This window comes from Hyaena hyaena, unplaced genomic scaffold, assembly GCF_003009895.1.
Source record: "Hyaena hyaena isolate Hyena2069 unplaced genomic scaffold, ASM300989v1 scaffold_2, whole genome shotgun sequence".
NCBI classification, from domain to species: domain Eukaryota; kingdom Metazoa; phylum Chordata; class Mammalia; order Carnivora; family Hyaenidae; genus Hyaena; species Hyaena hyaena.
In genome coordinates, this window is record NW_024080634.1 from 2,082,235 (window position 1) to 2,102,210 (window position 19,976).

The 19,976-nt window shown below is 48.7% G+C and overlaps 1 protein-coding gene across 5 annotated transcripts in view; it reads left to right on the forward strand.

Annotated features, from left to right (window-relative positions):
* Positions 1-7,259, forward strand: part of EVA1C (eva-1 homolog C) — a 76,050-nt gene extending 68,791 nt beyond the window's left edge. For all 5 annotated transcript variants that reach the window (XM_039229075.1, XM_039229084.1, XM_039229094.1 and 2 more), the window contains one exon: positions 6,868-7,259. In XM_039229075.1, coding sequence (XP_039085006.1) covers positions 6,868-7,244 — 377 coding nt within the window. In that variant the 3' untranslated portion in view covers positions 7,245-7,259. The remainder of the gene's footprint in view (positions 1-6,867) is intronic.
* The last annotated feature ends 12,717 nt before the right edge of the window (positions 7,260-19,976 follow it).

Consider the following 19,976-nt stretch of genomic DNA (forward strand, 5'->3'; position numbering starts at 1 on the left):
GGGGTTAACCCTTCGACACATGAATGGGGGGGCACAATTTAGTCCACAGCAAAGACCCTGAGAGAGAGGACTCTGACCCCCCATTCTGCACACAGAGAAGCTAAGGGTCAGAGGGGCGGAGCCATTTGCCCGAGGCCACAGCGGAGACATCACCAGGGCCCCGATTCAGACTCAGCAGATAGGAAACCTGTGCTCTGGTGTCCCTGAGCAGGAAGTGTGGCCTTCAGCAGCTTGAGGGATGGATGTTATCTGAACTACTCCCTTCTCTCTGTGTCTATCCTTTTACACACACGTGACTCCCAGAAATCAAACAAGAGATTTACTCATTTGTGCCCATCTCTCTGCTAGATGTTGTGTGTGGTGAGGACAGCTGTTTGCTCTCTTAATTATTGTCATGCCCCAGTGACCAGGACAGGCTGGCACGGGCCGGGTGCTCAGTAAGTGGTTAACCAATGAGCAGATGATGAGTCTTTGTCTGGCCTCATGAGCTGTGCTGCACCTTCTTATCACCACGTATTTGCTATTTATAGGCGGTCTGTTTTAAAGAAACCTACGGACCTCATGACCTGTTATTTGGTTTTATTGAGGGTTGCCTAGGCACTTCTGTCCCTAAAAGCCATGGGGAGGAGGCCTGTCTGAGGGAGGAGCCACCAGCGGGAACAGCTGGGGCTGAGAGTGAGCCGGGTCAGCTTCTGGAAAAATCAGCCTCATATCTTCCGTACATTGGGTGAACCCAAAAGGACATTTCCCAGGGTCAGGCTGCACATGGCTTTGACACATTGGTGCTGTCACACACACACACACACACACACACACACACACACAGAGCAGATCGACTAGAAACCAAAACTGAGGGGCACATCCTGGGCTATTGGAACATGAGGGCCGGCGGAACAGACGTGAGAATGTCCAGGGGTCCCTGAGGAACAGTTTCTCTTTGGGCCATTTGGATCTGTCCCCAACAGTGAGGAATCATTTTAGGTGTGTTCGAACGTACCCTCATCTTAACCTATCTTAACCGTGCAGACCTAACTCATTGTAGAATCCAGATCATCATTTTGAGGAAGCCCGTGGAAAAATTCTGAAATGAGAGAAATGGAAAGGTGTGTGTGTGTGCGCACGTGTGCTGGAGGCTTCTGGAAAGTGGCTTATTTGCTGGTCAGCCATCAGACACCAGCAGACTGTACCCAAGGAGCCTTATTGGGATGGTCTTGCTCAGCACCTGACACTCCCGCTCCACTTATTTTTTTTTTTTTTACTGTTTATTTTATTTTTGAGAGAGAGAAAGAGAGGGTGCGTGCACCCACGTGTATGTAAGCGGGGGAGGGGCAGGGAGAGGGAGACAGAGGATCTGAAGCAGGCTCTGCATGACAGCAGAGAGCCTGATATGGGGCTTGAACTCATGAACTGTGAGATCATGACCCGAGTCAAAGTCGGACGGTTAACCAACCGAGCCACCCAGACACCCCGCCCACCTTGCCTACTCAAGTGTTTGTCATCGGCTGGGTGTGTCTCCCCCACCTATGCCTGTGGGCATGTCTCACGTCCCAGTATTTATGTCGCATGCCTCTACTTCTGTCTCCAGCCCTCCGACAGAGCACGCTGTGGTCGGTCGGGGCGCCGGGGGTGCCTGGGGTAACTAGCGTAGCTGGGGGTCACGGGTCAGAAAGCAGAGCTTCTCCTGAGATGTGGAGGCATCGTTGTTTGATATGAAAAGAATTCTAGGCTACCAGACAGACCCGCGTTGAAACAGAAGTGTGAGAGCACATTCCAAAGTCAGAGTTACAGGATCCCTTGTCAGGGTGGACGATGGGAGATCAGCGCCACCTTGTCACATAGGTGTGGCTCCCGAAGTGTTCCCACGGTCTCTAATCTTTGGTTCCGTGACAGAAAGTTGTTATCACATCCCTAAGTGCTGCCAGACCAAGGGCGCAGGAGGCTCTTGCTTTCACCCACCAGTAGCAGGGCCCCAGGAGGCGGGACCCTGGCCCTGGCTTCTCGGCGTCTTATTTGGACACAGTAAGTTGGAGCTGGAGCTTGTGTTGGCTGCAGACCAGAGATCTAAGGGTCAAGGGGCCTTAAAGGCCACAGGCCACCATTGTGAGATTCCTGCAGGTTTACTACAGCCGGTGAAATTAAAGTCATTCACTTAAGCCTGTGACGAACTGAGGCTGAAATGAGAACAGTAACACCGTGTGAAGATTCTGTTTCACTGCAGGGACGCTAACGCCTTTATCCTTCTGGAACGCAAAACAGGAAAGGGGTCATAGAAGCTGCAGGTGGTCCAGTCGATTCTGGAAAACTGATGATGTGCCTTCAGTCTAAAGCAGGGGGCGGGGGGACACCCGCTGTGGAGAGAGAGCCCCAGCCCGAGCTCGGGGTCCCAGCCCCGCGGTGGCTTTGGACACATGACAAGGTGGCCTCAGGAGGAGTTGGGCCAGCTCACCTCCAGGTGCCATCTAACTAATCCCTGGGGACTCTGTGACCTCAAACCAGTCAGTGCAGATGAAGAGGAAGCCTTGCTCCAGTGAGGCTTTGCCGTGTTCGGTGTCTTTGATCCCTGGATCTCAGCAGATTTGGTGTAGGCGTGGCCTAAAGAGTGACCACTGGGCAGGAGGCACGTAGTGCCTGGTAAGTGAGAAGCTCTCCTTGCAGTAGACCCTCACCTCCCAAAAGCAGAGGGAGAGAGGAAGAAAGGCAACCAGCGTAATGGAGGCCCCACCCACATGGACTCAGCACGTGTGTTTGCGTAATCTCTGCTCTGCACTGGGTGCTGGGGGTTCGGTGAAGAACGAGATAGTTCGGCCCCTGTCCTCATGGGACTTGCATTCTCTGGGTCGAGAAAGGATAAAGCACGCTCAGCGATTTAGTGACATTTAAGATGCTATGAGACCTAATGATGGGGGGTAGGGGGAACCTGGCCCAGCCTGGGGGTGGGGGCAGAGAGGTCTAGATGAAGGAGGAAGACAAAACATTTCTGTGCAAAAGCGCCAAGGTGTGAAGCCATCTGCCCTCCTACCATCCCCTCCGTGGGGCATGGAAAGAGGCCAGTGTGGCGGGAAAACAGAAATTGAAGGATGAATGAATCTTTGGCGTTGAACTTGAGAAGGGTAGCCAGGGCCGGGTCCTAGCAAGCTTCACAGGCTTCGGTCAGGATTAGATTTCTAGCTTAGTGAGAAGAGGGGAGCTGTGTACCGGTGTTAAGTAGGGCGGTGATGTGACCCTATGATGTGTGTTTTTAAAAAGATTGCAGTGGCCACAGTGGGAAGGTGGATGACGGGCAAGAGAGAGAAAAATGGAGAAGGCCAGTGGTATTCCTGGTTTTCAGATAAATTCACTAGATCAAAAGACACCTTAATGAACGTGAAAATACAAGCCACTCACCAGGAGATATTCACTATATATATATATATATACTATCAAATGGTTATTATCAAGAGCATATAGAAACTATATATATATAATTTATGTAAGAAGAAAAACACAAACAACCCAACAGAAAGAAAAGTGTGTACCTGACGTGAGCCAGCATTTTGAGAAGAGGGGATTCTTGACCCCCTGAAGAGGTACACGCCTGAAGAGATAGAGTGAGAGATCAAGGGAAATGCAAATCGAGACCGTAGTAAGATACAACTTTATACCCATAAGATTAGGAAACATTTTAAAGTCTGTTCATGGCAGGTGATGGAGAAGATGAGCATTTGCAGGACGCCTCACCTCAGTCTCTCTGGAGACCACGGGCAATAATTCCTAAAATGCACGTACGTAAACCTCACCCAGATCCCTCATAGGTCAGTCCCCAAGAGGAACACTTGCACGTGGACATCAGGGACATTTGCAGGACTGTTTGCGGCTACGGCGTCCACGTGGCAAGAACCTGACTGCCACGGAGATGCCCACCAGCAGGCGAGAACATGAATAAGCCACAGTGTAGGCAAGACATGGAACAGTAAAGGCAACATAATATTAAGTTAAAAACGCCCCAAACTCCAGGTCCCAAACACCATCCGTAACATTATACTCTTTTCATGCATTTTGCAGGAATATATAGAGATGCAATAAACTATACAAAGACACAGCCGGGGAGTAATGGCCGTGGAAGTCAGGTGGCAGTTACCTTATTGGAGGGAAGCTGGGGGAATGGGGGCCCCCAGGTCATTATCTGGGCCCTAAAGCCCGTGCAGGGACCTTCTTCACAGCACAGGTGCTGATTACAGACTTAAAAGTAATTAATTAAGGGACCCCTGGGTGGCTCAGTCGGTTAGGCGTTTGACTCTTGATTTCTGCTGAGGTCATGATCCCTCGGTTCGTGAGTCTGAGCCCCACATCGGGCTCTGTGCTGACAGTGCAGAGCCTGCTTGGGTTTCTCTCTCTCCCTCTCTCTCTGCTCCTCCCTTGCTCATGCTCTCTCTCTCTCTTAAAATAAATAAGTAAAATTTTAAAAATAGAAGTAATGAAAAGAATCAACATAAAGGAGGGCCATATACTGACCGGCAAAGTGGATGTGTCCGAGCCTAAGGACTATGATTAATTAATTCTGCCCATCTGGGGTCCTTAAAAAGGAAGGAGAGGAAGAAAGGAGGCAGGAGAAGGGAGGGAGGGGGGAGAGAAAGGTACGGTACCTAGCCCAGACTTAACCTGCCTGTGCGGGGCAGAGCCACATCTCGAGCCGTCCTCTGTCCAGGCGGGTGAGGACGGGGTTCGCCCACCACACCGCGGCTGGGAATGACTGGCTCTCAGAGGGGAAGAAGGAAAGGGGTGATAATGGTCTCCCGGCAGCTCGACCACCATGGGGCTCCTTCTCGCTGGAGCTGGGCCTGTGCTGAACTGTGGGGAGCTGGAGAAGGAACAGGGGACTCCGTTTCCCCATCCACAGTGCTCCTGAGCAGAGGTGAAGGCTGCAGGCGTGGCTGCCGCCCCGGCTCACGGTGTATGCTGAGGCCAAGGAGGAGATGGGTAGCGGCTGCCTCCAAAGCCCACACCGAGGCGCCCCGAGAATGGGGGGAGTGGAGAGGAGGTTCGGGGGGGCAGGGATGGGAGCAGCAGGGAGAAGAAAGGGACATTCAAAGGGGAGGGAGAGAAGCCAGGAGTGAGAAGTCACTCCCAGCGGAGGCTGTGATGTGCGGGAGGAAGAAACATCTGCCCCGTTGCCTTAGAGCCTCGGGTCTTTCCATCCTTCTGTGTGTTTTTTAAGGACTTCGTCCCAAATGTCAGCCCAATCCCCATCTGTCTCCCCTCCCAGAAATGAAAATAGCCTTTTCTCTTCTCACAAAGGATGATGGCTGTGTCTGACCAAATCCTCAAAGTGCCTTGACCCTTAGGAAAAATAAATTACTATTAATAGCACTTACAAACACACCTCGCTCTCCTTCCCTGAGCCGGATCGATCGGCGTCAAGACTTCCATGTCTTAAAGAGAGTAATCAGATTTTACTATAGGGTTGATGGCAACAAAGGACAACATATTTGGGTCCAGTGACTGCACCAGTGACTTGAGCTGCAAGTGAAGGAAGCTGATTGGAGGGGTTTCGAGTTTCTAGAAGGTGACACGTCCTCCTTAAATCCCTCCCCATCAGACCACAGTGGCTAGATCCCTTGATGATCTATGAGGCTTAACAACCTCTGGGGAAGGACAGAGGCACCAATGACAACGGTCATCATTATTCGTAATGCTTACATGTGGTAAATGGGGGGCGGGGGGGGGGGCGCCCAGTGCCTAGAGCAGGATCACTGAGATGCACTGAGCTAACGCCAGTCGGTCCAAGTGCACACCCCAGAAGCAGCTCACAGCCCAGGATCCGGACTCCGGCTCTGGCTAAGCTTAGAGAGGCCAGTTGTCCTCAGGCGGTGGCTTCCCTTACTGGGTCAGCTTGAGCTGTTTCAGGGGCAGCAGACTGTGGCCAATTTTGTGGATCAAGTTTTAGTAGCCACACCTATATGTCCGTGCTTACATCTGTGCTACCAATGCAGAGTTGAAGAATTCACAGACCGTACGGCCCGCAAAGGCTTTGCTCACTATCTGGCCCTTTACAGAGAAAGTCCACCAGCTCCTGATTTCTATTTTGAGGCAGTTTTCTGGATCATTATTTCCCAAAGCGGGAGTGCTAATACCTCAGGGGATACAGAACTACAAAATGGGGAGAATAATAGCCCTTTCCGTTCAAGGTTAAGGAAGGATTAAACTTATATCAGGATTTAGACCAGAATATGTAGTACAAATTAACATTGCTTCTATTATTGTTATATAATCATTTCGATGTTGGAAAAACTACTATAAAACTTTTACTTTTATTTATTTTTTAAACTAAAAGAAATTAAGCTTTGCTAGCATCTACTGTATTAGTAGTACTTACATTCACACATATATATACATAATATATAAATTAATTTTTCATCGTTCGCTACTACTACTACTACTACTAGCTACCGGTCTATCAAACGGTTACTCTGTGTCAGTGACTGTTCCGAGTGTTACAGGAATGAACTCTATAGCAGGAAGTTGCTCTTAGCCCTGTGTTACAGATGAGGAGACTGAAGCACAGAGGGGTTAGGTAACCAGCCAGAAGTCACACAGCTAGTAAGTCGCAGATCAGAGTTTGCACTCAGGGGGTCCAGCTTCTGAGTCGCTCTGCTGTGTGACCTCTCGTGTACATGTATACATCGACGATAGAGGCTCAAAATTGTTTCTTTTTTTAAACCAGTGAGAGAGAGTATAGGACAAGTTAGGTAAGGATGTCTCAAAGATGTGGCTCAGGACCGGCGTTCTGCGTTAGCTGCTGGTGTGGGCAGACGCCGGTTTCTGTGGGACTTTGGATTGGTGAAGACCAACAGCCCCTCCCAGCTCCTGACTTGTCCTTTCCCCCCACAGCCCACCCAGAGAGAGCAGCGCTGCTGTTCGTGTCCAGTGTCTGCATCGGGCTGGCGCTCACGCTGTGCGCCCTGGTCGTCAGGGTGTCCTGCACCAAGGACTTCAGGGAGCTGCAGCTGGTGAGGGAGCGCCTCGTGCCTGGAAGTGACAAGGCAGAGGAAGACAGTGAAGATGAAGAGGAGGAGGAGGGCTCTTCGGGCTCTGATTTTCCAGGGGAACTGTCTGGGTTTTGTAGGACTTCGTATCCTGTCTACAGTTCCACAGAAGCTGCGGAGCTGGCAGAAAGGATTGAGCGCAGGGAGCAAATCATCCAGGAAATATGGATGAACAGTGGTTTGGACACTTCGCTCCCGAGAAATATGAGCCAGTTCTACTGAAAAAAAAAAAAAAAAGCCACATCTTCATGCGATCACACTTTCTGAAGAGGGAAGGATCTAAAATGCCCCTCCGGTTCTATTTCACTTGTACCTTCTATGAAGGAGAATTTGTCACGTCATCCAATACTGGTGAAGCCAGAAGCTATTAAAGGGACATTTCAGACTGTTTACAACACATTCAAAATAAATTAGGAGGGAAGTCTATGTTTTCTTTATTTATTTAAATTCTTTTTTTTTTTAAATTTTTAATGTTTATTTATTTTTGAGAGAGAGAGAGCATGAGCAGAGGAGGGCCAGAGAGCAAGGGAGACACAGGATCCAAAGGAGGCTCCAGGCAGTGAGCTGTCAGCACAGAGCCCGACGCGGGGCTCCAGCTCACAAACTGTGAGATCATGACCTGAGCTGAAGTCGGATGCTTAACCGACTGAGCCACCCAGGCGCCCCTTAAATTCACTTTTATACATTAACATAAAATGCACATTTCTTGAGTGCTTATAATGCCAGGCTGTGTTGTAGCTGCTTTTCATATATTAAGTCATTAATTCCTCACAACAGCCTCACGAGGTAGTGCTGTCATTCCCATTTTACAGATGAGTAAACAGGAGGTCCTTTGCATCCAAAAAAAACAAAAAAAACAAATTGTACTGATATACAGGCCAGCAAGTTTGAACCCATCCACTATGTGACAGATTGTAATCACTAAAATTATTGGTTTTGAACAGGGGTCAGCAAAATTTTTCTTAAAGGGCAAGATAATATTTTAGGCATTGTGGGTCATGCCGTGACCGTGCCAGTTCTGCCATTGTAGCTCACAGGTAGCGGTACATAGCTAATACATAATGAGTGAATGTAGCTGTGTCTCAATAAAACTTTATTTGTAGACACTGAAATTTTGAATTTGATTTCATTTTCACATGTCACATGTTACTCTTTGTGGTGTTTTTTTTTTAATCACTTAAAAATGTAAAAACCTTTCTTAGCTCACAGGTGTACAAAAATAGGTTACAGGCATTTTCCTGATTTTGTAAATAGCATGTGGTCCACAAGACCTAAAATATTTACTCTCTTGCCCTTTATTTTTTTAATGTTTATATATTTTTGAGAGATGAGAGGGAGAGAGGGAATCAATGAGGGGAGGGACAGAGAGAAAGGAAGACACAGAGTCTCAAGCAGGCTCCAGGCTCCAGGCTCCGAGCTGTCATCACAGAGCCCAACTCAGGGCTCGAATTCACAAATCACAAGATGGTAACCTGAGCTGAAGTCGGAGGCTTAACCAACTGAGCCACCCAGGCGCCCCTACTCTCTTGCCCTTTGGAGAAAAATTTGCCAGCTCCTGATTTAGAAGTTAAAACTGCAGAGCTTCTAGTGGTAAAAGTGATCATCCAGATTACCCAGCAGTCCTTCAGGCAAGGATCAAGGGGAGTTACCTTTCAACTCATTGTAGGGGAGCAGAAGGGAAAAAAAAGGTAAGGAAACAGATTCCTAATGGGAGAGCTGGTGAGAGGTTCCTTTAGGCAGCTCCCCCTGGTGGACAGGAGGCTTATAGCCATGGTGTAGAATAAGATTTTTACCATTTATTGATGTATTATTTTATTTATCTGAGAGAGTATGTGTGTGTGAGTAGGGGAGAGGAGCAGAAGGAAAGAGAGAGCAAGAATCCCAAGCAGGCTCCACGCCCAGCATGGAGCCCGACTCAGAGTTCGATCCCACCACCCTGGGGTCATGACCTGAGCCAAAATCAAGAATAGGACACTCAACTGACTGAGCCACTCAGGCACTCCCAATTTCTCTTTTCTTTTTTGTCCCAATGGGACTTAACAAAAATGATGGTGTTATATCCATCTCATATGTCCGCTATGAATGAGCTTTCTGCCATCAACCAGCAAGCAGGCATAAATAGTTGAGGAGGCTGTAGACTGACGGGTGAAGTATTGGGGTCCAATTCACATGGTAGAAGGTGCTAGAGTGGACTTAGTTGTGAGGCAAACAGGAACTACTAGCTGTCCCTTCGGGGACTCAAACAGGGATGGATACAGAGAAGGCACTTTTCTCTCAGTTCCCCAGGGACCCAAGAGTAAAGGGCCCATCTGAGGAGTGCAGGAAAGGGTGGGTGTGGAGTCGTTCATCGACCAGCTGAGCTGCCTGCAGAAGAAGGGGTCTGCAGTCTTGTGTGTGTGTGTGTTTTCATTCAATTTGTCTTAGTTCATTTGAGCTGCTATAACAAAAATGCCAGAGACTGAAGGGCTTAAAAACAATCGAAATTTATTTCCCACAGCTTGGGAGACTTGAAGTCCAAGATCAAGATGCCAGTAATTCTGGTGTCTGGTGAGAGCTGGCTTCCTAGCTCATAGACACCTTCCCTCGCTGTGTCCTCACATGGCAGAAGAGGAGAGGGAGCTCACGGAAGCCTCTTTTATAAGAGCCCTGGTCTTGTTCATGAGGGCTCCACCATTGTAACTTAAGCACCTCCCAAAACCCCACCTCCAAATACCATCCCATTAGGCATTAGGATTTGACATACAGATTTTGGGAGGATACAAACATCTAGGCTACAGCAGAGCTGAAATTCCCATAAAGTAAAATTAACCATGTTTAAGTGCACAATATGCCACCAACACCACTAGTTCCAAAACAGCTTCAGCTCCTGAAAATAAAACCTCTTAAGTGGGCATTCCTCATTCCTCCCACCACTCCCCCAGCCCCTCAGCAACTGCCAATCTGCCTTTTGTATGGATTTACTTATTTTGGATGGTTCATATAAATGGAATCACACAGTAGGTAGTCTTTTGTGACTGGCTTCTTTCACGTAGCGTAATGTCTTCTGGTTCACCCATGTCATAGCACATAGTAGGACTTCCTTATTTTTCGTGGACGAATAATGTCCCATTGCATGGGTAGACCACATTCTCCTCATTCATTCATCTGCTGGTGGACATTGGGTTTGTTTCCAATTTTGGCTACTGTGAAAATGCTGCTGTAAACCTTCACGTGCAGGATTTTAACAATAGTGCCACTGTCCACAAAATGGCAACCGCAACTTGCTGAGAAATCCTATGGTTTCCACTCAACAGAGGGAAGGGGGAACGAAGATGAGTCCGAGTGACATCCCCTCTTTCACTCCCTCCTCCTGCCAGTTTCAGAATGAGCTTCCCTTACACTGACCCCTGAGAAGGTTGGACGGTAGGGATTGGTCGAGAGAGGTGTCTATATGGACAAGCTTGGGGTGGTTTGGGCAGAGGCTGCAATGCCTCAGAACCTCCAGGTAACTGAGTTGTCCATAATGCAGGGCCCTGGGAGAGGTTGGCGGGGCTGGGAATGACATGTTTTAAATCTGTCATTAGAGATAAATTTCTTCTGGGTCATGGCAGAGAATGACATGAACACACCACTCCATTGTCTAACTTCTTCACAAGGATTCTGTTCTAATCAAAGAGAAGTCTTGTCCTTTCATTTCTGTGAACCCAGCAAGGAGCACTTGGGTATTGTTCCGGCTCCTGGAGATGCCTGTCCCCATTGTCTCCGTGTCTAGCACCCAAGCATCACATCGTCTCTGGATCCATGAGCATAAATACTGTCCCTCTGCGGACTGTCTTCCGGAGGCTGAAGAGAACATGGCGGCTGGTTTCCACTTTACCAGTTGGAGAAAGAGTTTGGCCCACATTGACCTCCATCATAAAGCTTTTGTTGAGTGTCACAATGGGTTTTCCCTTCTCTGGGTCTTCCCCAACCTCCAACTCCCACACACGTGCACACCCCCCACTAAGACCGCTGAGGAGGCTCATGGAGGACAGGCCCGTCTTTGGCCCATGCAAACGTAAGGAGCTGTTTATTTGCATTTTCTGAGCTTCAGAGAAGAGTGCCCCATTCTTACGGACAGAGCCTGAGGGCTCCTGCTGAGAATGTGTTTGGACAGCCCGAAGCCCAAGAGGAGGACCAGACCAGATTCGGATGAAAGGCTGCCAAGGTCACGCAGCTGGAGCAAGCGCCATGGTGGACACCTCCCCAGGGAGCACGGGGCCCACACGGCCGGGGCTCCTCTGCTCTGTGCATCTCTGGGTGGCAGACACCTCTCGGTTTCTGAGCTATGGAGTCCCGGAAGTCCTGCGAGAAGAAGCCAGCCCTCCGCGGGAGGTTTGCCCAGGTCACCACCTCGGGCCCCTTCTGCAAACACCGTCTCTCCAGACATGATCTGGAAAGGGCCCTTCTGTGTTCCCGGAGCCGAGTGTTAGTTGGGCTGCTGGTGCCTTGTAGACACCGCATGTTCAGGGCCACCTTGGAGAGGAGCAGCACACCCCCTGGGACCGAGCAAGCACTGGGAAGCCCCAGAAGCTTCCACAAATGTGGAGTGCATGATGCCCAGACCCTCTGATCAGGGGGGTGCCCACCGCAGCAGCTCGAAGGGGGCTGCCATCAGCCAAGCTGCCTGTCCCTTGTCACTTTTGTCTTAGCCCTCTCAGATTCTGCTGCGACAAAATGCCTCAGCCTGGAAGCTTCTAAACAACAGGAATCTGTCTCTCACAGTTCTAGAGGCTGAGGCCCAGGCTCTGGGGGTCACTGTGGCTGGGGGAGGGCTCACTGCCCGCACCTTGTCACATGGTGGAAGGGACGGGGAGCTCTGTGGAGCCTCCTTCATGAAGGCACTAATCCCCTTGGGGGGGCTCTGTCTTCACATCCCAGTCACCTCCTAATATCATCTTAAGTGAGGGTTAGGATTTCTGCATATGAATTCTGGGGGGACACGGTCATTCTGAACAGAGCCATTTTCTTACACGAACTTCTCCTGAGAGCACTCCTTCAGGAAATCACTCGTGCAAGGGTCCCCGTCTCAGGAAACTGCCTTGCCCCCAAGGTGAGGGGCTGTGGACCTGGGGGCACATGCCTGTTCCTGTCGGCCCACGCTGCTGGCACAGTGTCGCTCGAAACCACAGTGGAAGCCAGACCCAGAGGGTCACCAGGTACCCTTCCCACCGTCGAGTGGTGCTAGGGCAGAGTCAGCCTCGTGTCTGGTAAGTCTTGGAAAGGAGGCCCCCCTTTCACTCTGCCCCTGCCCTGCTCTGTGGTCCCCCAGGTCCCGCTCCAGGCTACCTGGGGGGGAGTCCTCCCTGGAGGGGGTGGGGAGAGTGGAGAGAGTGCTCTGGCCCACTTCTCCCCCAGGGGCTGCAGCTGGTCCTACACCCAGCAGCCCACACTGCTTAGTGGGGAGCTCCCGAGAAGCACCACCGTCCTGAAGCTTTCACCCCGCTCCCTGCCCCCACCCCAGATGCTGAAACACAGAGGCCTGTCCCTGACTCAGTTTCCCCTCACTGCCCCGTTGCTTCCCAGCTTCTACTCTGACTCATCCTAGTTTGGTCTCAGGTTGACCTCCCTGCATCTCAGTTTTCTCATCTGTGATATGGGCATAATAACGCGACCTCCTTCCTAGGGGTGTTGAGAGTGATCGTGCTTCACATCCAGTACGAACAACGGTAAAGGCAAGTTTTGATCATCAGTTATTCCTCCTCCTGAGCGACAGCATCCAGCATGGCCCAGGCTGAGTCCCTTCTACAGGGGGTCTGACAGAATTCAAGGGCAAAGGAAGAACAAGCCGAGAGAGGACGAGGCAGCCTCTTTCCACCCTGCTGCCCAGAAGGCTTTGTGGAGGACAAGCAAACTGTCTGCAGGACTCCGGGGAAAGTGTCAAGGTCGGACTTCCCTTGGATTCTTCAGTCAAGTCCATTGTGAAGTCTCCCCCGCATGGACTTAAAAGGCCATGCCCAGTTCTGGGAGCGAAGTTACGAACCCGGAACTGTGGTCATTTTGTTTTAAGAAGCCCATTGTAAGCCTGACCACCAGTGCAAAGCTGGCCAAAGTCCATCCAAGACTGGACGGGAGCCCGGGAGATTAAATCCTAAATAAATACTCCATCTAAATGCCTTGTCAACTGGGAGCCATGCTGGCCTAGAGTTGGAAATAAGGCAAGAAAGGGCCATGATAACATCAACCACTCAAGGGAGAATTCAGGAAGCCAGCTAATAACCCGAGATCACTACCTCCTTTTTAGGAATTTCAAATTCACAGGCACCCCCTCTGTGGGGTGCTGTGCGGGCTCCCCGGGGAATGAATGAGATGGCATCTAATCGCCAATGTGGACAAGCTTAAGGCTGTGCTGTCCAGTGCCACAGTGGTTATCTAACTCTAAATTTAAATTGGTTGATGCGATTGGAAAGTCAGTTTTTCAGTCACACCGGCCACATTGCAAGTGCTCACAAGCCACGTGGCCGGTGGCTACTGTCTTGGACAGTGTGGACTGTCCTGTTGAGCGGTGCTGGGCTTGTGGGTTAAATCAGACACAGACACGAGCTCGACTCACTGCAGTGAATGGAGCAGGTATCCCCTGGGGGCCTCACCAACGGGGGTGTGATCAGGTCATATCCCAGGCACAGGGATGTGGGACCCGGGTACCACCTACCCCACCTTCAAGGGGATGCCCCCAAGGGTTCCCCAGTCTCCAGTCCCGAGGCCTCCGTCGCCCTGGTGCGCCTCGGTGGGGGCACGGGCCCACAGCCAGAGCCGCAGCCCAACCTTTGTGGCTCCGACCCCCTGCAGAGTCGTACTCACCTCCCTGCCCTGGCCACTTATCCTGCGACAGCTCCTGCCACCAGCACATCTGGGGCACCGCGGTGGCTGCTAATTTCCTTCCTTCGGGAAAGGAGAGTTGGCCCCTTCCTCCTGATCCAGAGACTATCGGCACCCCCAGGAACAGTCCCGAGAGCCTCGGGCCAGACCTTTCGCAGCCCAGGAAGCTGTCTCCTCCTCCCCAGGCCGCTCTGCTGGGTCACCATGACCGAGCCCCCTTCCCTTCCTCCAATTCCTCTTCTCCTTCAGTATCTCCCATCTCCACCCAACCCGGGAGCAGAGTCTGCTCCTCCTTTCATCCTTTGGATCTTCTGGCTTCACAAGACAGGGGGTGAGAATGACAGCATATGGTCGAACCAGGTGGCCCGGAGCGCAGAGAGAATGGGAGAGGTGCTCAGCCTGGTCCTCAAGGAATAAGCAGAATTTTATTGATTGATTGATTGATTGATTGATTGTATAAATGTTTGTTTAATTGTTTAAGTATTTTTTTCAATGTTTGTTTATTTTTGAGAAAGAACAGGGGAGGAGGAGAGAGAGAGGGAGACACAGAATCTGAAGTAGGCTCCAGGCTCTGAACCAGCTGTCAGCACAGAGACTGACATGGAGCCTGAACCCACAAACTGAGAGATGATGACCTGAGCTGAAGTCGGACACTCAACCAACTGATCCACCCAGGTGCCCTTAGTGTATTTTTTAAAATGTTTATTTGGGCAGGGGAGGGGGGAGAGAGAGAGAAAACAGGGGAGGGGCAGACAGGGAGGAAGACAGAGGATCCGAAGTAGGCTCTGTGCTGACAGCAGCAAGCCCGATGTGGGACTCGAACTCATGAACTGTGAGATCATGACCTGAGCTGAAGTCAGACACTCACCCGAATGAGCCCCCGAGGTGTCCCAGATTGAGCAGAATTAAAAAAAATTTTTTTTAAATTTATTTCTAGGAGAGAGAGAGACAGCGTGAGCAGGGGAGGGTCAGAGAGAAAGGGAGTCACAGACTGAAACAGGCTCCAGGCTCTGAGCTGGCAGTCAGCACAGAGCCCGACGCGGGGCTCGAACCCACGAACCGCGAGATCATGACCTAAGCGAAAGTCGGACGCTTAACCGACTAAGCCACCCAGGGGCCCCGAGCAGAATTTTAAAAGGTGAATCAAAGTGTGGAACCCTGAAGTGCAGAAATGAGGAGCAGTGATAGACCAGGAGGGGGGAGTGGGAAGGGCATGTTTAGGAAAGGGGAACAGCCAGGGTGGGGGTGGGGTGCCCCGTGTGGACCACGACGCAGGACACCAGGAGGTGAGTCTGTGCTCCAGGCCGTGGGACTTGTCTGACACCCGGCAGTAAGGATGAAATCACCCTCTTGGGGTGTCCTTCCACCTCCCAGAGCAGGTAAGGGACTGGCTCTTCTACCCTCAGCCAGCAGGGCCTGGCCTCAAACCTTGGCCTTCTGACTCTTGGAATAGGAATCGCTCCTGATTTGACTGCTCACTGTCCAGTTACTCTTAGTATCTCGGAAAATACCAAACTACAGCTTCGTGTTCTGTTGGAGACATTAAAATCATCACGCTTAGAAAGCTATCATAGTGACTGACAGCGACTGACTCACGTGGGTGCTTTAAGACATAATCAATCCCGTCAAGGCCCAGCAAGTTATTCTAGCAAAGCCTGTCTTTGAAAGGTTCCCAATCTCTCCCTGAAGATTTGCTCACAGCCTGATGGCATCTCAGGCCGGGCCAACAGAAAATCCAATTGGGAATTTATCTCGAGGTGAAAATGCCACCTTCCTGCTTTTTTTTTTTTTTTTTTTTTTTTTTTTTTTACAAATAGTTTATTGTCAAATTAGACCACCTTCCTGCTTTTAAGCAAACTCTCTGGGATATGGTGAGCTCAGCCCGCAGCCCTGGGCAGAACAAAGAGAGGAAAGTTGGTCTCTTCCGATTGGGGGGTGCATGTTCGTTCCCGTACTTTCTCTGTTCCAACTCATGACTCCATGGATTGAGTCCTTTCAAGAAAAGAAAAATAGACCTTGTCATTTCCTACGGTTTCAGAGTCAGAATCCAGCCTGGGAGAGATTAAGGCAAGAGGAAAGGGCCTCGTGTCCAGATGACTAAAAAGCACTGTGACCTGGATTAGTTTCTGCGGAAGGGAGGGAGCTGCAATTAGGGGCGTGTATAAAATCGTGACATTACCTCACTGAGAGAGAAAAAGGAAAGCGCTCCCGACTGGCTAACAATGAACTAGGAGGAGAATGTGTTACTAATCTATGAAGAATGTGCAGACCCAGTGAGTTGCCTCCCAGCCTTGAGCTCCTGAACTTCCTTCCTTAGAACCTGACCTCTGACTGGGGAGCCTCCGGACCCTGGGAGGGGGAGGCATGTGCTGTCAGCAGAGGGGGTGGGGGTGACTCAGGAACGAGCCAGGCTTGTGTCCACTGAGGCTCCCGTGACATCGGCATCGCCTAGACCACTCCGTTCACGCATGAGGAAGACTTCTGCGCTTATCGAAGATGCCTTGGGAAGAATTCCAGCTGTTCTGGAAAAAATAATAGTAATAAAGATGCCTTGTATCGTGTTTTCAAATGAAGTCAATAGATCTCTATGTAATTGATGTGAAAACTTCTGGAATTCCTGTATTTAAGTGAAAAGTGCAAACTGTAAACTAATACGCACATCATGATTCCATTCAGGTGAAAGAAAAAGACTCAAAATAAAACTTTTGCTGTGTATGTATGGAAATCTATAGCTCTGTTCGCCACACCGGCAGGGTTCGGGAGAAGAAATCACACATCATACAGCCAGGTATTAAAATGTTATACATCAAGCCCAAAAGGAAAAGGTACATAAAACGTATTCTCTCTTCAACCTTGACAAATATACCTTTATAAGAACCGGGAAGAGCAGATTCAAACTTAAAACACTCAGACTTCAGTGTTTGGTGCAGACATGTGGCTGCGTGGTGTGGGGTGAGGTGGGGAGAGGGCTCGGCCTCTGGCCCTTGTCCCACCTTTCTCTCCACACCCCACCTCTGTCCCTCTCTGTGAGGGGCCTCACATACTGACAGTGGATGACACAGTTCATGTATCCATGCTCCATCCCTCTGATCCCACCAGACAGCCTCCACGCCCTTGACGCGGCATGGGACCAGTGGCGAGTGCACCAGCATCAAGGGCAGACCTTGTGAGAGAGCCATGCTCATCCTGGAAGCCGTGTTGTGTCTGGAAAGGTGGTAACCATCTTCCCTTCACAGAATCGAAACAGTTTTTAATAATCTTAAATCGTCTTACACTTGGCTTATACTTTGTTCAAAGGAGGAGAATAGACCAGAAGCAAAATCCAATGAAGAGGTCATTGTATCACAGGTGAAGCTCCTCAAAGACTGCCAGTCGGGAAGCAGAACCTTGAGTTCAAATTCCACCACCGCCCCTCATTAGCTTTGGACGTTGAGCAATGTATTGACCTCACCAGCCCTCGGTTTCCGCATCTGTAAAGTGGAGACGATGTATACACATACCTTTTAGGATTACTGGGGAGTAGCCGTCAGTGGGGAGCTGCTGAAATTCAACAGAAGTCAGGGAAGGAAAACGGGTCTTCAAAGAAGCAAAGGCCACAGTCAAAGACAAAAGGAATAGAAGGTGAATGGGAAGCTCTTAAACAGGGAGTTTCTCACCAATAGTAAGATCAAAAAGGGATTTCTAGGCTGAGACATTTTGAACGCTCTTTCTTGAAGCATTCTTGGATGTCCTGTCCATGTTAGCCCGTCTCTGGTTCTGTTTGGGCATTGCTTATCCTTCACTGACACAAATCCATATCTGTCTTTGAGGCCCATCTCAGACGCTACTTCTCCATGAACGTTTCCACATTCCCCTGCCTGGAATATGACACATATCCTTCAGATTCTGACATTATTTTCTTCCTACCTTTCTTGGGGTCTTAGCCAGGCACCAAGTTAGGCACTTGGAATATAAAGAGTAAGACAGATTCCTTTCCCTCAAGGAGTTCACAACCAAGCAAGAGATGGGAGGCGAGTGCAACATAGCATTTGAAAAACATGTGATAGAAAAATAATAGCCATGTAGTTAACCTTTATTGGGTACTTACTCTTTGTGCCATGCACTGAGCTCAACATTCTATAATGTTATTCATCATTGAAGCCATCTAGGCTTGGGCTTTTTGTAGAATTTTTAAATTACTAATTCAATCTCTTTACTTATAATAGGTCTGTTCATATCTTCTATTTCTTTTTAAGTCAGTTTTAGTGGTGTGCCTCTTTGTTTCACCCAAGTCACCTAATTCTGTTATGGTTTCGGATTGCATGATATATTTTTTTCATCTTTTATTTTTAGCCTATTTGTATCTTTCAATAAAAAGTGTCTCCTGGAGATAATATATAATTAGATCATAGTTTTTTTTTTACTCTAGTCTGTCGATCTCTGCCTTTTGGTTAAATTGTTTAATCCATTCCCATTTAATGTTATTAATATAGTGGTTAGAGGTCTGCTGTTTTGCTTTCCGTTTTCTCTGTAGCTTATAACTACTTTGTCTTTCTATTCCTCCTTTCCTACCTATTCTTGTCTTAAGTGGATATTTTCTAGTGTGCAATTTTCATCCTTAATGAATTTAACTTGTTTTTAGGTGTGTGTTTTTGTTTTTGTTTTTGTTTTTCTTCTTTAGTGATTTCCCTAGCTCTTGCAATATACTTCTTAACTTCTCAGAATCCACTTGAGATTTATACTAACTTCATTCTGGTAGGTTCTGGAAACTTAGCTGCATTCCCTACTCCCTTTCCATGCTATTATTGTTACCTATGTTATATCTACACTCACCCAGCTACACATTATAAGGATATGTTATGTTATAAACCCAACTATACAATGTTATAATCATTGCTTTATATACTATTATGTCTTTTTAAAAAGCTAACAGAATAAAGGAGAACATAAATGTATTTATCAAGGTTTTTTTAATCTTAACCTTCTTAATAATCATTTTTGATTGTCTTTCTTTCTCCTATGGATTCACGTGACAATCTGCTGTCACTTCCTTATTCCAAAGATAGCTTCATTCTCACCTCCTCTTTTGTGTTTCTATGTACTTCTTTGCCCAACATTTGGGCATCAATCCTTGGAGGGCACAAACTCCACTGTGGTGCCCCGCAGACTTAGTCGTCCTTCACCAGCTCTCTACTGGTCAAAGTCAAGACTCAGGCAGAATTCAGCATCTCAACCCAACCCAGTCAACTTAACGGTTGCTACCAAAGGAAAGAAGAAAAGAAAATGAAAACGTCTCTAATCTCTCTTGCAAAGAAATTTAGAAATCAACAGGCCCATCAATTTTTTTTCAGCCCATCACATGCAACATTTGCAAAGAGAACTTTCTTGTCTCTCTCCTTCCTCCTCTGCTCACCCCAAAGCACTAGATTCCAGAAGCATGTGTCTGTATTTACAGTGTTTCTCTTTCTCTTTTTTTTTTCCTAATAGTTTATTGTCAAATTAGTTTCCACATAACACTCAGTGCTCATCCCCACAAGTGCCCTCCTCCATGCCCATCCCCCCTCCCCCCCCATCCATCAGTCCTCAGTTTTTGTCATCATTCAAAAGTCTTTCATAGTTTGCTTCTCTCCCTTTCCCCCACCATTTCCCCCCTTCTTCTCCCCCTTGTTACTCCATCAAGTTCCTCCTAATCCTCCTATACGTGCAAACATATGGTATTTGAGCAAATCTCTTTCTCTTATAGCAAGTCCTGAGGAGCCTAGCAAGGAGAAAGACAGAAAAGACCAAGAGTATTGCTGCTTTCTCATAAGGGAGTTGTTGCCCGTGGATGACCTGGAGCTATTTCCAGAGAGTCTCATGGAAATCATACATAGACCCACCATCTGGCTACAGTGGTTAATGAAAATATCGAGTTACTTTGCTTTGGGCTAGAATTGTCTTTGTTGTCTCATATTGGTAAGAAAGCGATCAAAGAGTTACAGATGTCTTCAATTAATTTTAAAAAATTGCAGATAAATAGATTATTCCTAACCCTGTTTGACAAACACTTTCAAAACATGTGGTCTGTGGACAAAAGGGGAAAGTAATAGAAAGGGTCTTGGTGGGAAAGAAGTGGAGCACCCCTGACTGGTGTGGGGA